At 45.8% G+C, this 19816-nt stretch overlaps 1 protein-coding gene and 1 pseudogene across 1 annotated transcript in view; one reads left to right on the top strand and one right to left on the bottom strand.

The window, feature by feature from the left end:
- Positions 1 to 9277, bottom strand: part of LOC135525090 (nucleoside diphosphate kinase homolog 7-like) — an 88955-nt gene extending 79678 nt beyond the window's left edge. Inside the window, exon 1 of the mRNA XM_064952844.1 lies at positions 9185 to 9277. Within this exon, the coding sequence (XP_064808916.1) occupies positions 9185 to 9217 (33 nt within the window). The 5' untranslated portion in view covers positions 9218 to 9277. The remainder of the gene's footprint in view (positions 1 to 9184) is intronic.
- Positions 9278 to 10436: 1159 nt separating this feature from the next.
- On the top strand, positions 10437 to 16637 carry LOC135524846 (homocysteine S-methyltransferase-like; annotated as a pseudogene).
- Positions 16638 to 19816: the final 3179 nt, after the last annotated feature.

Raw genomic sequence — 19816 nt, 5'->3', positions numbered from 1 at the left:
GGGGTCAGGGTGGGTCACCATGTGATTGGCCTGTCAGGACCTGGCTCCCCAGTAGGGGGGTCAGGGTGGGTCACCATCTGATTGGCCTGTCAGGACCTGGCTCCCCAGTAGGGTGGGTCACCATCTGATTGGCCTGTCAGGACCTGGCTCCCCAGTAGGGGGGGTCAGGGTGGGTCACCATGTGATTGGCCTGTCAGGACCTGGCTCCCCAGTAGGGTGGGTCAGTGTTTCCTCTGCCTTCATTTAAATCTGGTGCTGATCCACAGCAGAATCACTGACCGCCGCACCGAAAGAAACCTCCTATTTCTACCAAACATAGTTTCAATAAAATGTAAAGCACATTCACTTTTCTTGGTAAATAGATCATCTGTCTGGGCTCAACACGGTTCTGAAGGTTAACATCAATTACATCTATAATATTGCTGCCACAATTGTAACGGCAATTAGCTATCCAATATCCACAAGTATGTTGATGATAGGAACATGGTTAACTAACGTTACTAATCTAGCAAGTTAGCTCGCTAGCTCGTTCATTTGGAATTGTATCAAGTGCAAACAAGATAGCTACATTTATCCGTCTTCGATTAGATTTTTTTTGAGTCACAGAATGGAGCAGAGGAGAGCACCATGAGGGGAGATGTAAGGAGAAAAGGAAAGGAGAGCAGAGAGTGAAACAGAGGAAAGGAGAGAGGAGAGTGAAACAGAGGAAATGAGAGGAGTGAAACAGAGGAAAGGAGAGGAGGGGTGGAACAGGGGAAAGGAGAGGAGGAGTGGAACAGGGGAAAGGAGAGGAGGAGTGGAACAGAGGAAAGGAGAGAGGAGAAAGGAGAGGAGCAGAGGAAAGGAGAGGAGCAGAGGAAAAGAGAGGAGAGAAGAGAGGAACAGAGGAAAGGAGAGGAGAGAAGAGAGGAACAGAGGAAAGGAGAGGAGAGAGGAGCAGAGGAAAGGAGAGGAGCAGAGGAAAAGAGAGGAACAGAGGAAAGGAGAGAGGAAAGGGAAACAGAGGAGAGGAACAGAGTAAGGAGAGAGGAGAGGAACAGAGGAAGAAGAGGAGGAGAGTGAAACAGAGGAAAGGAGAGGAGGAGTGGAACAGAGGAAAGGAGAGAGGAGCGGAACAGGGGAAGGAGAGAGGAAGGAGAGGAGGAGAGGCACAGAGGAAAGGAGAGAGGAGAGGAACAGAGGAACAGAGGAAAGGAGAGGAACAGAGGAAAGGAGAGGAACAGAGGAACATAGGAAAGGAGAGAGGAACAGAGGAAAGGAGAGGGGAGAGGAACAGAGGAAAGGAGAGGGGAGAGGAACAGAGGTAGGAGAGAGGAGTGGAACAGAGGAAAGGAGAGAGGAGAGGAACAGAGGAAAGGAGAGAGGAACAGAGGAAGGAGAGAGGAACAGAGGAACAGAGGAAAGGAACAGAGGAAAGGAGAGGGGAGAGGAACAGAGGAAAGGAGAGAGGAGGAGAGTGAAACAGAGGAAGGAGAGGAAGAGTGGAACAGAGGAAAGGAGAGAGGAGAGGGAAACAGAGGAAAGGAGAGAGGAGAGGGAAACAGAGGAAAGGAGAGGAGGAGTGGAACAGAGGAAAGGAGAGAGGAGAGGGAAACAGAGGAAAGGAGAGAGGAGAGGGAAACAGAGGAAAGGGAAACAGAGGAGAGGAACAGAGTAAGGAGAGAGGAGAGGAACAGAGGAAGGAGAGGAGGAGAGTGAAACAGAGGAAAGGAGAGGAGGAGTGGAACAGAGGAAAGGAGAGAGGAGCGGAACAGAGGAAGGAGAGAGGAGAGGAACAGAGGAAAGGAGAGAGGAGAGGAACAGAGGAAAGGAGAGAGGAGAGGAACAGAGGAAAGGAGAGAGAAGAGGAACAGAGGAAAGAAGAGGGGAGTGGAACAGAGGAAAGGAGAGATGAGAGGAAAAGGATAGAGGAGAGCAGAGAGGAAGGAGAGGAGGAGAGGAACAGAGGGCAGGAGAGAGGAGAGGAACAGAGGAAAGGAGAGAGGAGAGGAACAGAGGAAAGGAGAGAGGAGAGGAACAGAGGAAAGGAGAGAGGAGAGGAACAGAGGAAAGGAGAGGAGGAGTGGAACAGAGGAGAGGAGAGGAGGAGTGGAACAGAGGAAAGGAGAGGAGTGGAACAGAGGAGAGGAGAGGGAAACAGAGGAAAGGGAAACAGAGGAGAGGAACAGAGTAAGGAGAGGAGAGGAACAGAGGAAGGAGAGGAGGAGAGTGAAACAGAGGAAAGGAGAGGAGGAGTGGAACAGAGGAAGGAGAGGAGGAGAGGAACAGAGGAAAGGAGAGAGGAACAGAGGAAAGGAGAGAGGAACAGAGGAAAGGAGAGGAACAGAGGAAAGGAGAGGAACAGAGGAAAGGAGAGAGGAGAGGAACAGAGGTAGGAGAGAGGAGAGGAACAGAGGAAAGGAGAGAGGAGTGGAACAGAGGAAAGGAGAGGAGGAGTGGAACAGAGGAAAGGAGAGAGGAGAGGAAGAGGAAGGAGAGAGGAGAGCAGAGAGGAAGGGAGGACAGGAGAGAGGAAGGGAGGACAGGAGAGAGGAGAGGAAGGAGAGGAGGAGAGGAACAGAGGAACAGAGGAAAGGAGAGAGGAGAGGAACAGAGGAAAGGAGAGGGGAGAGGAACAGAGGAAAGGAGAGAGGAGAGGAACAGAGGAAAGGAGAGAGGAGAGGAAGAGGAAGGAGAGAGGAGAGCAGAGAGGAAGGGAGGACAGGAGAGAGGAGAGGAGGAGAGGAAGGAGAGGAGGAGAGTGAAACAGAGAAAAGGAGAGAGGAGCGGAACAGAGGAAGGAGAGAGGAGCGGAACAGAGGAAGGAGAGAGGAGAGGAACAGAGGAAGGAGAGAGGAGCGGAACAGAGGAAGGAGAGAGGAGAGGAAGAGGAAGGAGAGAGGAGCGGAACAGAGGAAGGAGAGAGGAGCGGAACAGAGGAAGGAGAGAGGAGCGGAACAGAGGAAGGAGAGAGGAAGGAGAGGAGGAGAGGAACAGAGGAAAGGAGAGGAACAGGGGAAAGGAGAGGGGAGAGGAACAGAGGAAAGGAGAGAAGAGAGGAACAGAGGTAGGAGAGGAGAGGAACAGAGGAAAGGAGAGAAGAGTGGAACAGAGGAAATGAGAGAGGAGAGGAACAGAGGAAAGGAGAGAAGAGAGGAACAGAGGTAGGAGAGAGGAGAGGAACAGGGGAAAGGAGAGGGGAGAGGAACAGAGGAAAGGAGAGAAGAGAGGAACAGAGGTAGGAGAGAGGAGAGGAACAGAGGAAAGGAGAGAGGAGTGGAACAGAGGAAATGAGAGAGGAGAGGAACAGAGGAAAGGAGAGAGGAGAGGAACAGAGGAAGGAGAGGAAGAGTGAAACAGAGGAAGGAGAGGAAGAGTGGAACAGAGGAAAGGAGAGAGGAGAGGAACAGAGGAAAGGAGAAGAGGAGTGGAACAGAGGAAAGGAAGGAGAGAGGAGAGCAGAGAGGAAGGGAGGACAGGAGAGAGGAGAGGAACAGAGGAAGGAGAGAGCGAGGAAGGGAGATGAAGGAGAAGAAAGAGGAGTAGATAAAAGGAGAGGAGTGGAGGAACAGTGTGTGCAAATGGAGTGAGGAGGTAAGGCAATAAATAGGCCATAATAGTGAAGTAATTACAACATAGCAATTAACACTGGAGTGATATATGTGCAGATGAGGATGTGCAGTAGAAATACTGGTGTGCAAAAGAGCAGAAAAACAAATATGGGGATGAGGTAGGTAGTTGGTTGGATGGGCTATTTACAGATGGGCAGTGTACAGCTACAGTGATCGGTAAGCTGCTCTGACAGCCAATGCTTGAAGTTAGTGAGGGAGATATGTCTCCAACTTATTTTTGCAGTTCGTTCCAGTCATTGGCAGCAGAGAACTGGAAGGAAAGGCGGCCAAAGGAGGAATTGGCTTTGGGGATGACCAGTGAAATATATCTGCTGGAGCACGTGCTAAGGGTGGGTGCTGCTATGGTGACCAGTGAACTGAGATAAGGAATGGCTTTACCTAGCAAAGACTTATAGATGACCTGGAGCCAGTGGGTTTGGTGGCGAATATGTAGTGAGGACCAGCCGACTAGAGCATACAGGTCATAGTGGTGGGTGGTATAAGGTGCTTTAGTAACAAAATGGATGGCACTGTGATAGACGGCATCCAATTTGCTGCATCCAATCCAATTGAACCCTGTGGTACCCCCATAGAGATTGCCAGAGGTCCGGAAAACAGGCCCTCCCATTTGACACACTGAACTCTGTCTGAGAAGTAGTTGGTGAACCAGGCGAGACAGTCGTTAGAGAAACCAAGGCTGTTGAGCCTGCCGATAAGAATGTGGTGATTGACAGAGTCGAAAGCCTTGGCCAGGTCTATGAATACAGCTGCACAGCATTGTCTCTTATTGATGGCGGTCATCCCCCTTTGAAGAGGGGGGATGACCGTGGCAGCTTTCCAATCTTTGGGGATCTCAGACGAAAGAGAGGTTGAACAGGCTAGTAATAGGGGTTGCAACAATTGCGGCGTATAATTTTAGAAAGAGAAGGTCCAGAATGTCTAGCCCTGCTAATTTTTAGGGGTCCAGACTTTGTAGCTCTTTCAGAACATCAGCTGACTGGATTTGGGAGAAGGAGAAATGGGGAAGGCTTGGGCGAGTTGCTGTGGGGGGTGCAGGGCTGTTGACCGGGGTAGGAGTAGCCAGGTGGAAAGCATGGCCAGCCGTAGAAAAATGCTTATTGAAATTCTTAATTATCATTTCCTAGCCTCAGTGCAGTGGGAAGCTGGGAGAAGGTGCTCTTATTCTCCATGGACTTTACAGTGTCCCAAAACTTTTTGGAGTTTGTGCTACAGGATGCACATTTCTGTTTGAAAGAGCTAGCCTTAGCTTTCCTAACTGCCTGTGTATATTGGTTCCTAACTTCCCTGCAAAGTTACATATCGAAGGGGGTAATCGATGCTAAAGCGGTACGCCACAGGATGTTTTTGTGCTGGTTAAGGGCAGTCAGGTCTGGAGAGAAGCAAGGGCTATATCTGTTCCTGGTTTTCCTTTTTTTTAATGGAGCCTGCTTATTTAAGATGGCGAGGAAAGCTCTTTTAAAGAATAACTAGGCACCCTCTACTGACAGAATGAGGTCAATATCCTTCCAGGATACCCGGGCCAGGTCGATTAGAAAGGCCTGCTCGCTTAAGTGTTTTAGGGAGCGTTTGACAGTGATGAGGGATGGTCCGCAGACCCATTATGGACGCAGGCAATGAGAAAGTGATCGCTGAGATCCTGGTTGAAGACAGCAGAGGTGTATTTAGAGGGCAGGTTGGTCATTACGGTTTGCTGTCCTTTCAGAATCATGAACCCGGGCCTCCTGAGTGGAGCAGCGGTCTAACACACTGCATCGCAGGGCTTGAGGCGTCACTACAGACCCGGGTTTGATTTCAGGCTGTGTCACAGCCAGCTTTGACCGGGAGTCCCACAGAGTGGCGCACAATTGGCCCAGTGTGGTCCGGGTTAGGGGAGGGTTTGGCCGTGGGGGCTTTACTTGGCTCATCAAGCTCTAGCGACTTCTTGTGGCGGGCCGGTCGACTGCAGGCTGACTTCGGTTGTCAGTTGAATGATGTTTCCTCCAACACATTGGTGCAGCTGGCTTCCGGGTTAAGCGGCCGAGTGTTAAGAAGCGCGGTTTGGCGGGTCATGTTTCCGGGGATGCATGGCTCGACCTTCACCTCTCCCGAGCCTGTTGGGGAGTTGCAGCGATGAGACAAGATCGAAAAGATGTGTTTTATTAAAATAAAACACAAAAATGTCACACACTGAAGGTCTATAGGTTCACCACTGAAGGTCTATAGGTTCACCACTGAAGGGTCTATAGGTTCACCACTGAAGGTCTATAGGTTCACCACTGAAGGTCTATAGGTTCACCACTGAAGGGTCTATAGGTTCACCACTGAATGTCTATTGGTTCACCACTGAATGTCTATTGGTTCACCACTAAAGGGTCTATAGGTTCACCACTGAAGGGTCTATAGGTTCACCACTGAAGGTCTATAGGTTCACACACTGAAGGTCTATAGGTTCACCACTGAAGGTCTATAGGTTCACCACTGAAGGTCTATAGGTTCACCACTGAAGGTCTATAGGTTCACCACTGAAGGGTCTATAGGTTCACCACTGAAGGTCTATAGGTTCACCACTGAAGGTCTATAGGTTCACCACTGAAGGTCTATAGGTTCACCACTGAAGGTCTATAGGTTCACCACTGAAGGTCTATTGGTTCACCACTGAAGGGTCTATAGGTTCACCACTGAAGGTCTATAGGTTCACCACTGAAGGTCTATAGGTTCACCACTGAAGGTCTATAGGTTCACCACTGAAGGGTCTATAGGTTCACCACTGAATGTCTATTGGTTCACCACTGAAGGGTCTATTAGGTTCACCACTGAAGGTCTATAGGTTCACCACTGAAGGTCTATAGGTTCACCACTGAAGGTCTATAGGTTCACCACTGAAGGTCTATAGGTTCACCACTGAAGGTCTATAGGTTCACCACTGAAGGTCTATAGGTTCACCACTGAAGGTCTATTGGTTCACCACTGAAGGTCTATTGGTTCACCACTGAAGGGCTATAGGTTCACCACTGAAGGGCTATAGGTTCACCACTGAAGGGTCTATAGGTTCACCACTGAATGTCTATTGGTTCACCACTGAAGAGCTATAGGTTCACCACTGAAGGGTCTATTAGGTTCACCACTGAAGGTTTATAGGTTCACCACTGAAGGTCTATTGGTTCACCACTGAAGGGCTATAGGTTCACCACTGAAGGGTCTATAGGTTCACCACTGAAGGGCTATAGGTTCACCACTGAAGGGCTATAGGTTCACCACTGAAGGGCTATAGGTTCACCACTGAAGGGTCTATAGGTTCACCACTGAATGTCTATTGGTTCACCACTGAAGAGCTATAGGTTCACCACTGAAGGGTCTATTAGGTTCACCACTGAAGGTTTATAGGTTCACCACTGAAGGTCTATAGGTTCACCACTGAAGGGTCTATTAGGTTCACCACTGAAGGTCTATAGGTTCACCACTGAAGGTCTATAGGTTCACCACTGAAGGTCTATAGGTTCACCACTGAAGGGTCTATAGGTTCACCACTGAAGGTCTATAGGTTCACCACTGAAGGTCTATAGGGTCACACACTGAAGACTTATATGTTTTGAGAATGATGATCAGCAATAGCCAATAAGAGCTCACCAGAGAAGAGGAAATGGGATGAAGACGTTGTATCACATCACCCAGAATGTGAATACTCTCGAGCAGGAGCAATGACTTTAACCAAAGTGACAAATCGTTACAACTCTGAAGTTCACAAGCAATGATATTCAATTCTAAATGTTGGCAAGATATTTCAACTCTATATGGCAAGTGTCAATGTCTGCCTGAAAACATTTGAGGCAGCTTTTTGCCACAGCTCGTTGTAGCTACGTTAACAATGTAATCACGTCATTGTTTTAGAGAGACAGCGTGGTGGCATGGAGAATCCTCCCGAACAAAGTGAAGAATCTTGTAGTGTGTGAGGGTTAGGAGGTGTCTGGTTGGTCAGGAGGGTTAGGAGGTGTCTGGTTGGTCAGGAGGGTTAGGAGGTGTCTGGTTGGTCAGGAGGGTTAGGAGGTGTCTGGATGGTCAGGAGGGTTAGGAGGTGTCTGGATGGTCAGGAGGTGTCTGGATGGACAGGAGGGTTAGGAGGTGTCTGGATGGACAGGAGGGTTAGGAGGTGTCTGGATGGTCAGGAGGTGTCTGGATGGTCAGAAGGATTAGGAGGTGTCTGGATGGTCAGGAGGGTTAGGAGGTGTCTGGATGGTCAGGAGGGTTAGGAGGTGTCTGGATGGTCAGGAGGGTTAGGAGGTGTCTGGATGGTCAGGAGGGTTAGGAGGTGTCTGGTTGGTCAGGAGGGTTAGGAGGTGTCTGCTTGGTCAGGAGGGTTAGGAGGTGTCTGGTTGGTCAGGAGGGTTAGGAGGTGTCTGGTTGGTCAGGAGGGTTAGGAGGTGTCTGGTTGGTCAGGAGGGTTAGGAGGTGTCTGGATGGTCAGGAGGGTTAGGAGGTGTCTGGATGGTCAGGAGGGTTAGGAGGTGTCTGGATGGTCAGGTGGTGTCTGGATGGCCAGGAGGGTTAAGGTTAGGAGGTGTCTGGTTGGTCAAGAGGGTTAGGAGGTGTCAGGAGGGTTAGGAGGTGTCTGGTTGGTCAGGAGGGTTAGGAGGTGTCTGGTTGGTCAGGAGGGTTAGGAGGTGTCTGGATGGTCAGGAGAGTTAGGAGGTGTCTGGATGGTCAGGAGGGTTAGGAGGTGTCTGGTTGGTCAGGAGGGTTAGGAGGTGTCTGGTTGGTCAGGAGGGTTAGGAGGTGTCTGGATGGTCAGGAGGGTTAGGAGGTGTCTGGTTGGACAGGAGGGTTAAGGTTAGGAGGTGTCTGGTTGGTCAAGAGGGTTAGGAGGTGTCTGGTTGGTCAGGAGGGTTAGGAGGTGTCTGGATGGTCAGGAGGGTTAGGAGGTGTCTGGATGGTCAGGAGGGTTAGGAGGTGTCTGGATGGTCAGGAGGGTTAAGGTTAACATGGAGAATCCTCCCGACCAAAGTGAAGAATCGTGTAGTGTGTGACCCTCCGTCTCTGCTACATCATGTAGTATACGCGCCACTACGTTGGCAAGACAAAAAAAACTACAATAAAGTTTCATGTGAGAGGCTCAGCGATGTTAGTATTTTGAAAGTCGTGCAGTGTACACCCAGCCTAAACTAACATCTGTGCTAGCCAGGCCAAGTTGTGATAACTAGATCCATGTGGTCTCCAGCCACGCAGAGCAGGGCCTTCATTTCAGCCAGCTCTGGGAAGAGAAGGACCATTCTTTCTCAGACACCTGCTGTCCCACAGTGCTATCAATGGAAACATCTCCTGCTGCTGCTTGCACTAAGGCAGATCAATATTCCCCTCAAAATGAATCACGTACAGCGAGCGATAGACTAGGTAAGAGATTGTTATACAGTAATACAACATGCTTAGAAAATGGTACTGGTCCGTATTCACAAAGCTTCTCAGAGGGCTGCTCTAATTATCTAGTCCCACTGTCTTATTCATTATGATCCAAAAGGCAAAACTGATCCTAGATCAGCACTACTACTATAAGACGCTTTGTGAATACAGGCCTTGTGAGCACATTTATTATGCCGATGTACCTCTAAGCTAGTCTGAATGCACATCACATTCATCCAGTCAGTGCATTATCACAGCAGTTGGTCAACTGATTGATTGGCAGGTCAGCCAAATTCAGTCTACTTTAACGGTCATACTTACTGTACTGGTCTCCTAGTTGGACATGTCATGGACAGATGAGACCAGCCATGGCCAATGATATGAAAGACAAAACAATATACATGTAAGTGTTGGAGAAAATTATGTCACTATCCTCTCCCCACAAACGCCTTCGTAGCAGCTCTAAATTATGTCACTATCCTCTCCCCACAAACGCCTTCGTAGCAGCTCTAAATTATGAATAACACTGTGGGACGATAGAGGCCAAACAGTAGAACAAACATGATTCTACTGACAGACTTTCTGTCGACGACACAACCTGCACAGCTCATTGTGCGGGAAATTACGCCATCTGCCGGTAGATAATACGGTAACTAATTTACCACAATGACCTGGGGAGCCTAACGTTAGCAAGCAAAAATTGTATTATTTGCGTAAAGTATTTCAACTGACCAAGTAACATCGCTTGGTTGTATGATGTTAAAAGTATAAACATATCTTGTTTCTGCCTGCATTGGGGCGTTGGACCGGTAACTGAAAGGTTGCTGGATCAAATCCCTGACAAGGTACACATCTGTCTTTCTGCCCCTGAACAAGGCAGTTATCCCACTGCTCCTAGGCCGTCATTGTAAATAAGGTTTTTCCTAACAGACTTGCCTATTTAAATAAAGGTTACATTTTAAAAATGAGTCATGTTACTTTGTTTGGTTGGCTAGTTAACGTATTCATATACAGTCATTGCGCTAGCTATGCTAGCCAAAGTGCGCAAACAACGGTTAACTGCTACCTAAATCGTACAGCATTTCAAAACATGTATAGAGTATGTATTTTAATGCTTTGTTGGCACCTACATTCATGAAACCACGAAGGGTAGCTAGCGATGCTTTATCTTACCATTATTTTAGATAGAGATCCCCGATGACGACAGTTCGTGTGGCTATTGTAGCAGTTAGCTAGTTAGCTTCGTTGTACAACATATCACCATAGCAACATGCGCAGTAATGTTTAACACGGGTAAAAAAAGATTTTTAAAACAACAAATAAATAACTTGGAGGCTTTTCCATAAATATAGGATGCAAATTTGCACAGAATTAGCAACGAATGCAAAAAATAATAATAATAATAATGTTGTTTCCGGAAGTACAACTATGACCCCTTGCGAAACGTGGGTTGACTTCTTCTGTTGTGATTTTGTCATTGATGGGGGTAGTTAAATCTGTTTAATAGATAACCAATATTGCTTTTACCCGAATAGGACAAGGTTCAGCACCGGCTTAGTAACGTTACTTTAATTTATTCAAAGATAAATGGCCGAGTGAGAGACTACCAGTAAGTGACCATGGACAAAACGGATATTCTAACAACTTTAATGGATATTGGTCGGGGTCCACTTATTGTAGATGGTGGACTGGCAACAGAACTGGAATCAACAGGTTGTAAATTACAGGTGAAATACAACAAATTGCATTTTTATGAGTAATACTAAAGAGAGCTGGGTTGTAATCATTACATTTTTCCAAACAGCAACTTGGGGCGGCAGGTAGCCTAGTGGTTAGATTGTAGAGGCGGCAGGGTAGCCTAGTGGTTAGATTGTAGAGTCGACAGGGTAGCCTAGTGGTTAGATTGTAGAGGCGACAGGGTAGCCTAGTGGTTAGATTGTAGAGGCGGCAGGGTAGCCTAGTGGTTAAATTGTAGAGGCGACAGGGTAGCCTAGTGGTTAGATTGTAGAGGTGGCAGGGTAGCCTAGTGGTTAAATTGTAGAGGTGACAGGGTAGCCTAGTGGTTAGATTGTAGAGGTGGCAGGGTAGCCTAGTGGTTAAATTGTTGAGGCGGCAGTGTAGCCTAGTGGTTAGATTGTTGAGGCGGCAGGGTAGCCTAGTGGTTAAATTGTAGAGGCGACAGGGTAGCCTAGTGGTTAGAGCGTTGGACAAGTAACCGGAAGGTTACCGAGCTGACAAGGTACAAATCTGTCGTTCTGCCCCTGAACAGGCAGTTAACCCACTGTTCCTAGGCCGTCATTGAAAATAAGAATTTGTTCTTAACTGACTTTAAATAAAGGTACAATTAAATTTAAAATGTTTATATATATATTATTATATTTGCAACATAATTGGCGTAATGAATATTCTCCTGTACTTCGCATCCTGTATATTTGACGAGAATGTTTTGCGTGGATACAGGGAGATCCTTTGTGGAGTGCAAGGCTGCTCCATACTAACCCACAGGCTATTAAAGATGCTCATTACAGGTGAGTTGTTTAACATAGACTATTGTTGTAGTTCTGCCTTTACTGTTGCAAAGCATTGCAAATGTTGTCTCTCCCTAGGTTTCTGTGTGCTGGTGCTGATGTGATAACTACAGCCACGTACCAGGCTAGTGTTGAGGGCTTCATCAGGCACCTGGACGTCACCCCTGAACAGGCCAACCAACTCATCATGTCAGGAGTGACTCTGGCCAGAGAGACTGTCAAACACTTTATAGCTGACCAGCCTCCATCAGGTGAGTTACAGGTGGAGTTCCTGCCAACATTCTAGGCCAGGGAAACTTTGATGGGCGGGGGGCAACAAAACATCTGAACTCATCATGGGGGGGGGCACAGTGGCTCACGGGTCTGCACACCACATCCATTACCCACACAGGCAGTCAGAACCGGCCATAGCCTTTTGGGGTCTCGAAGCAAAATGTTGTTGCCCCCCACACACACACACACACACACATTTTAGCACCCCCCCCTCCTGACAGTAGAGTATTATTTTTTTAATGTTTTAACCTTTTTGAGTTAATTTCCTGCAATTCTACACATTGACATTGTCTGGTCACTGGTGTAGCCTACAAACTTAAATGTTGTACAAAACTGTTCTAACTATTGTATTCCTCATTAAGCGCAAATTCATGTTATTTTTTTCAGGCGAGGAGTAAGCTTCATTCAGCTAAATTTAAATGTTTTACATCAAAATACATTATCGACCTGTTCGTACAAACTTTGTAAGTATTGCAAACATAAGCATGATACAAACAGGCAGTCTAGCGATTGTGTTCTTCTTAGCTGCTGAGTTACATGCAGCTATTTACTTTCGCCTCAATATCAGCATATATGGCATAACTATGGCATCAGGTGACGCAAAACAAACTCACTTTTCTTTTCACCGGTCCGAATACATGCTTGGCTTCCTAAAACATTTGGCTGCCCAGAGGTGGAACGCAAGCAAGACACAGACACTCAGTCGAATTACAAACTTCATGTTGTACACAAAACTATTGCATTCCAGGCCTCCGTAAACATTGAAGGTGGATGAGGTAAGTTTTCCCCTACTATGAAAAGCGTTTTGAGGAACCTCAGTTAGTAGGATATATAAATCCAATGAATTATTATTATTATTAATTAGCGATTGGATGTTATTTTCTCATCATCATTGTAAACATTGGCTAAGCTGCTCAGGACCTACCAGCTCAGCCAGGCACGCAGAGATCCTGTAATTTGGACATGATCCAGATGTTTCTGAAGCTCTTATTTGTACGATCAGAGTTGTTAATGTACATTACATGGTATCTGTCTATCTTCTCAGATCGCAGGGTGCCTCTGGTTGCAGGCTCTGTTGGACCTTACGGGGCCTTCATGCACAACGGCTCGGAGTACACTGGCGCTTACGCTGCGGAGATGAGTGTTGAGGTAAGGCAGGCAATGCCAAGAAAGAACTCACATTAGGGTTGACTCATCATTATCAATACCGAATGAAAATATAAAACACAACATGTAAAGTGTTGGTCCCATGTTTACTGAGCTGAAATAAAAAGATCTCAGAAATGTTCCATATGCACAAAAAGCTAATTTCTCTCAAATTCTGGGCACAAATTTGTTTACATCCCAGTTAGTGAGCATTTCTCCTTTGATAATCCATCCACCTGACAGGTGTGGAATATCAAGAGGCTGATTAAACAGCATGTTCATTACATAGGTGCACCTTGTGCTGGGGACAATAAAAGGCCACTCTTAAATGTGCAGTTTTGTCACACAACACAATGCCACAGATGCCTCAATTTTGACAGAGCCCGCAATTGGCATGCTGACTGCAGGAATGTCCACTAGAGCTGTTGCCAGATAATTGAATGTTCATTTCTCTACCATAAGCCGCCTCCGTCATTTTAGAGAATTCGGCAGTACATCCAACCGGCCTCACAACTGCAGACCACGTGTAACCACGCCAACCCAGGACCTCCACAACCGGGTTCTTCACCTGCGGGATCTTCTAAAACCAGCCACCTGGACAGCTTATGAAATTGAGGAGTATTTATGTCTGTAATAAAGCCCTTTTGTGGAGAAAGACAAATTCTAATTGGCTGGGCCTGGCTCCCCACCCATGGCTGCGCCCCAGTCATGTGAAATCCATAGATTATGTCTTAATGAATGTATTTCAATTGACTGATTTCATTATATGAACTGTAACTCAGTGAAATTGTTCCATGTTGCGTTTATATTTTTGATCAGTATAATAGACTAGTGTTCCTATGGTCTGTCTTGCACTCAGTCTCTAGCCTCGTTTATACCTACTGCTAACATGTGTCCTTTGTCCTGATCTTGTCCACATTCTGATTGTGCCCATATTTTTTTTAAATGTCTCTCTCTCTGTGTCTCCAGGAACTGAAAGCCTGGCACCGCCCCCAGGTCCACTGTCTAGTTACAGCAGGGGCCGATCTCATTGCCATGGAAACCATCCCAAGCATCAAGGAGGCAGAAGCTCTGGTGGAGCTGCTCAGAGAGTTTCCAGATTCTAAAGCATGGCTGGCCTTCTCCTGTAAGGTAATTCTCGCTATGTAATTAAGACTCTTTCTCAATTTGTCTTTCCTTGATTCCTCGCCGTCCTCTCTCCTCGTCTCCTAAGTTCCTACCCTTAAACATTCTTTATCAAAGCATTCTGAGAAATAGGCAAGGAGGGACGCAAGGGATCTAGGAAAGACACATCGATTCTCGTTAGTTAGTTAAGAACAAATGCTCATTTATAATGATAGCCTACCAAGAGGCCTTGTGGGGACGGGGGCTGGGATTTAAAAAATAAAATATAAATGTAGGACAAAACACACATCACGACAAGACAGACAACACTACATAAAGAGAGACCTAAGACGACAACATAGCAAGTCGACAAGACAGCATGGTAGCAACACAACATGACAGCAGCACAACATGGTAGCAGCACAAAACATGGTACAAACATTATTGGGCACAGAAAAAAGCACAAAGGTCAAGAAGGTAGAGACAACAACACATCACACAAACAGCCACAACTGTCAATAAGAGTGTCCGTTATTGAGTCTTTGAATGAAGAGATGGAGATAAAACTGTCCAGTTTGAGTGTTTTGTTGCTGTAAATATGGGATGTAAGAATACAGTGATATCTTCTCCTCAGGACGGCCAGTGTATATCTGACAGCAGTTGTTTCTCTGAGGCGGTCCAGCTGGCCAGTAGGTCCAGTCAGCTGGTGGCTGTAGGGGTGGTGCTGTCCTCCAGCCCTGGTCAAGCCCCTCCTAGTCTCAGCCAGGACACAGAGGAGACCAGGCCTCGGCTGGGTGGTTTACCCCAACAGTGGAGAGGAGTGGGATACATACACTGGGTGAGTGAAACTAAATTCACCTTGGTTGTGTCCCAAAATGGAACCCTATTCCATAGGTCTCTGGTCCAAAAGTAGTGCACTAAATAGGGATTAGGGTGCCGTTTGGGACGAAGACCTTGGCTTTACACAGGTCTGTGACCTGACACATCCAGGTAGGAGTACTATACATACTGTATCATTTGGCTACACACTGATGTCTGCTCTTGTATAAGAAATCTAGACTATATTAACTTTTCACTTCAGTCTACAGTTCCATGATGATTCCTCAATTGTTTCAAGGGAATATTGAGTGAATCTCTTGTGTTGATTTTGAACCTTTTTTTTATCATTTAAAAGGTGGAGAAAACCAGAGAACAGAATATCTTCAATAGCTGAATTGAGTCTGGAGTGGATGGAACAAGGGTGTGCACTTATAGGTAAGACAACAGCATGAACTAATGTTGTCTTTGTATTAGAACAGGGATGGTCAAACCCCTTTTTGTAGGCCCACGAATCAATTTACAGATCAATGTTTTTTAGGAACTCTTGGGGATTCAATTTACTGTTGCTAGGTAGAATAGTAGAATACACAATATGCAATTTCAAAATGTTGTTGTGCATCAACAGTTTTTCTGTTATGTCAGTCACTGACAGGTACTAAATTAGCCCATGGCAACATCATTTCACTTAGGGCCCCATAAAGGCTAGGTCCGGCTCTGACTGCTTAGGTTCCCCAAAAGGCTAGGGCTGGCTCTGACTGCATGTGTGGATATGGATAGGGCCCCAAAAGGCTAGGTCCGGCTCTGACTGCTTAGGTTCCCCAAAAGGCTAGGGCTGGCTCTGACTGCATGTGTGGATATGGATAGGGCCCCCAAAAGGCTAGGGCCGGCTCTGACTGCATGTGGAAATGGATAGGGCCCCCAAAAGGCTAGGACCGGCTCTTACTGCTTAGGGCCCCCAAAAGGCTAGGGCCGGCTCTGACTGCATGTGTGGATATGGATAGGGCCCCCAAAAGGCTAGGGCCGGCTCTGACTGCATGTGTGGATATGGATAGGGCCCCCAAAAGGCTAGGGCCGGCTCTGACTGCATGTGTGGATATGGATAGGGCCCCCAAAAGGCTAGGACCAGCTCTTACTGCTTAGGGCCCCCAAAAGGCTAGGACCGGCTCTGACTGCATGTGTGAATATGGATGTGGGTACATAGACCCGCGAGCCACTGATGAGTTCAGATATTTTGTGAACCCCGACCCCCATCAAAGTAGCCCATCCCTGAACTAGGATGTCGTGTCTTCCAACAGGCGGGTGCTGCCGCATCGGTCCTGCTCACATAGCGGAGCTACGAAGACAGATACATGGAGACATGTCTGGGTCTGATGCTTCACAGCGGGGACAGGGACGACCTCACAGAGAATGAGCTCTTATTACTGCTACACTATGTGATCCCACAGTCAGATTATGCAATTAATAACTATTTTAAAATTATATTTGATATGAGTTTATATAAATGATTTATTAACCCTCATACTACCAACATATGTTATATAAAGAGCATTTGGATAGTATTTACATCCCTCAGCGGTTTGTTAACATTACAGCTTTATTCTAAAATTGTTTTTTTGTTTTTTTTATAATAATTTGACTTTTTCCACATTTTGTTGTGTTACCACCTGACTTTAAAATAAGTTTGTATTGTCATTCTTTGTTACTGTCTTACACACAATACCACATATCAAAGTGGAATTGTGTATTTTGCCATGTTTAAAAACTTATAAAAAATGAAAAGCTGAAATGTCTTGAGTCAATAAGTATTCAACCCCTTATGTCAAGCCTAAGTATGTTGAGTAGTAACAATGTGCTTAACGAGTAGCATAATAAGTAGCATGGACTCACTTTGTGTTCAATAATGGTGTTTATCATGATTTTTATCAACTACCTCCTCTCAACCGCACACATACAACTATCTGTAAGGTCCCTCAGTCGAGCAGTGATTTAACCATAAAGACCAATGAGGTTTTCTACAGTCTTACAAAGAAGGGCACCTATTGGTAGATGGGTAAAAAAAGATGCAGACATTGAATATCCCTTTGAGGTTGGTGAAGTTATTAATTACACTTTGGATGGTGTATCAATACACCCAGTCACTACAAAGATACAGGTGTTTCCTCCTAACTCAGCTGCTGGAGAGGAAGGAAACCGCTCAGGGATTTTACCATGAGGCCAATGGTGACTTTAAAACAGTTACAGAGTTTAATGGCTGTGATAGGAGAAAACTGAGGATGGATCAACAACATTGTAGTTACTCCACAATATTAACCTAAAGGACAGAGTGAAAATAAGGAAGCCTGTACAGAATACAAATATTCAAAAACAAGCATCCTGTTTACAACAAGCACTAAAGTAATACTGCAAAAAATTTGGCAAAGAAATTAACTTTTTGTCCTGAATACAACACATTACTGAGTACCACTCTCCATATTTTCAAGCATAGCGGTGGTTGCATCATGTTATGGGTATGCTTGTAGTTGTTAAGGCCTGGGGAGTTTTTCAGGATAAAAAGAAACAGAATGGAGCTAAGTTCAGGCAAAATCCCAGAGGAAAACCTTGTTCAGTCTGCTTTCCACCAGACACTAGGAGATGAATTCACCTTTCAGCAGGACAATAACTTAAAACACAAGGCCAAATCTACACGGGAGTTGCTTACCAAGAAGACAGTGAATGTTTCTGAGTGGCCGAGTTACAGTTTTGACTTAAATCTACTTGAAGATCTAAGGCAACACCTCAAAATGGTTGTCGAGCAATGATCAACAACCAATTTGACAGAGCTTGAAGAATTTTTTAAAAGAATAAATGGGAAAATGTTGCACAATCCAGGTGTGTAAAGCTCTTAGAGACTCACCCAGAAAGACTCACAGCTGTAATCGCTGCCGAAGGTGCTTCTACAAAGTATTGACTTAGGGGTGTGAATACTTATTTAAGGGAAGACGCCCATGAAATGGGCAAAAATGAATGGCAACTTATTGGCATTGGGCGAACCATGTACACAATCACAAATACCACTCAAATGGGTGGCAGTTCATCAAAACCATATTGCAACCGGGAACAGTACAAATGCCAAGTGTAAGAAACCGGAAATCCCATAGGGGGGCGCGAGCAGGCAACTGTCGATTTCCATATGGGAAATGGTCCCAAGGGTGAGATTTTGAAAATCAGAAATTTTGTTAATTTCAAAACCTCATAAAAAAGTGCTTTTTGGACCGTTCATAAATAATAATAAAAAATTGGTCAATTATATATTATACCAATCTAAACATAAAAACATAGAATATTATCCGCGTCATCTCATGTAACCCCCCCACCTTTCAAAAGATCAAAAAAGCCTTTGCTACAACTTCAAATAATATTGAGTCAATATTCTTCAATGCTGGTCATTTTTCTATTAAATATTTTGCGCTCGGCAATAAGGTTATTCTGCAATTATTATACAATTATATGTAGTATTATTTGTATGGCATGTTCAATGGAAACAAAGTTTACAACCTCTGATGCGTTTTGGCTGCATGGCCTTCGTCAGGGAGTACAAAGATATGATAATACAATGTCCTCTTTTGAATAGCTTTTTCCAATCAGCCCTGATTTGCAGAGGGAGTGGTTACGAAATTCATTGGACAACACACATTAAAAAGTGAAATACTGTAGATATGTTATCGAAAAAAACATCTCAAGGCTAGAAGCATCAGAATGCCTAGAAAGGTAGTTCTAACCTTGAATATGACTGGGCAAGTGCTAAGAATAGGAGAGACGTCTATTCCATAGTACACTGGAACACAGCAAACAAGGACAGCAGTCTAAACTTAGCTGAGGACAAATATCCACTAGATGACAGCAAAGGGACATCTCACAACCCTACAGGAAAGGAGAGAAATTAAAATCTTGATTTATTTTATTTAACCAGGCAAACCAGTTAAGAACAAATTCTTATTTACAATGACGGCCTAGGAACAGTGGGTTAACGGCCTTGTTCAGGGGCAGAACGGCAGATTTGTACCTTGTCAGCTCAGACAAAGTTTTTTTGAGAGTCACCCGGAAGACAGCTGTGGACGAATTTGTAATTTAGGGAAGGACGACTCTTATGACTGGTGGCTCTGGGAAGACTTGGCGCATCTGCTGTTGTTCTTCTTCATGACACCTGGTTGGTAGGGTACAGCTGTTGTTCTTCTTCATGACACCTGGTTGGTAGGGTACAGCTGTTGTTCTTCATGACACCTGGTTGGTAGGGTACAGCTGTTGTTCTTCATGACACCTGGTTGGTAGAGTACAGCTATTGTTCTTCATGACACCTGGTTGGTAGGGTACAGCTGTTGTTCATCATGACACCTGGTTGGTAGGGTACAGCTGTTGTTCTTCTTCATGACACCTGGTTGGCAGGGTACAGCTGTTCTTCATGACACCTGGTTGGTAGGGTACAGCTGTTGTTCTTCATGACACCTGGTTGGTACGGTACAGCTGTTGTTCTTCATGACACCTGGTTGGTAGGGTACAGCTGCTGTTCTTCATGACACCTGGTTGGTAGGGTACAGCTGTTGTTCTTCATGACACCTGGTTGGTAGGGTACAGCTGTTGTTCTTCTTCATGACACCTGGTTGGTAGGGTACAGCTGTTCTTCTTCATGACACCTGGTTGGTAGGGTACAGCTGTTCTTCTTCATGACACCTGGTTGGTAGGGTACAGCTGTTCTTCATGACACCTGGTTGGTAGGGTACAGCTGTTCTTCATGACACCTGGTTGGTAGAGTACAGCTGTTGTTCTTCTTCATGACACCTGGTTGGTAGGGTACAGCTGTTGTTCTTCATGACACCTGGTTGGTAGGGTACAGCTGTTCTTCATGACACCTGGTTGGTAGGGTACAGCTGTTGTTCTTCATGACACCTGGTTGGTAGGGTACAGCTGTTGTTCTTCATGACACCTGGT

This window comes from Oncorhynchus masou, chromosome 31, assembly GCF_036934945.1.
Source record: "Oncorhynchus masou masou isolate Uvic2021 chromosome 31, UVic_Omas_1.1, whole genome shotgun sequence".
Classification (NCBI taxonomy): domain Eukaryota; kingdom Metazoa; phylum Chordata; class Actinopteri; order Salmoniformes; family Salmonidae; genus Oncorhynchus; species Oncorhynchus masou.
This window is presented reverse-complemented; position numbering and strand designations above follow the sequence as displayed.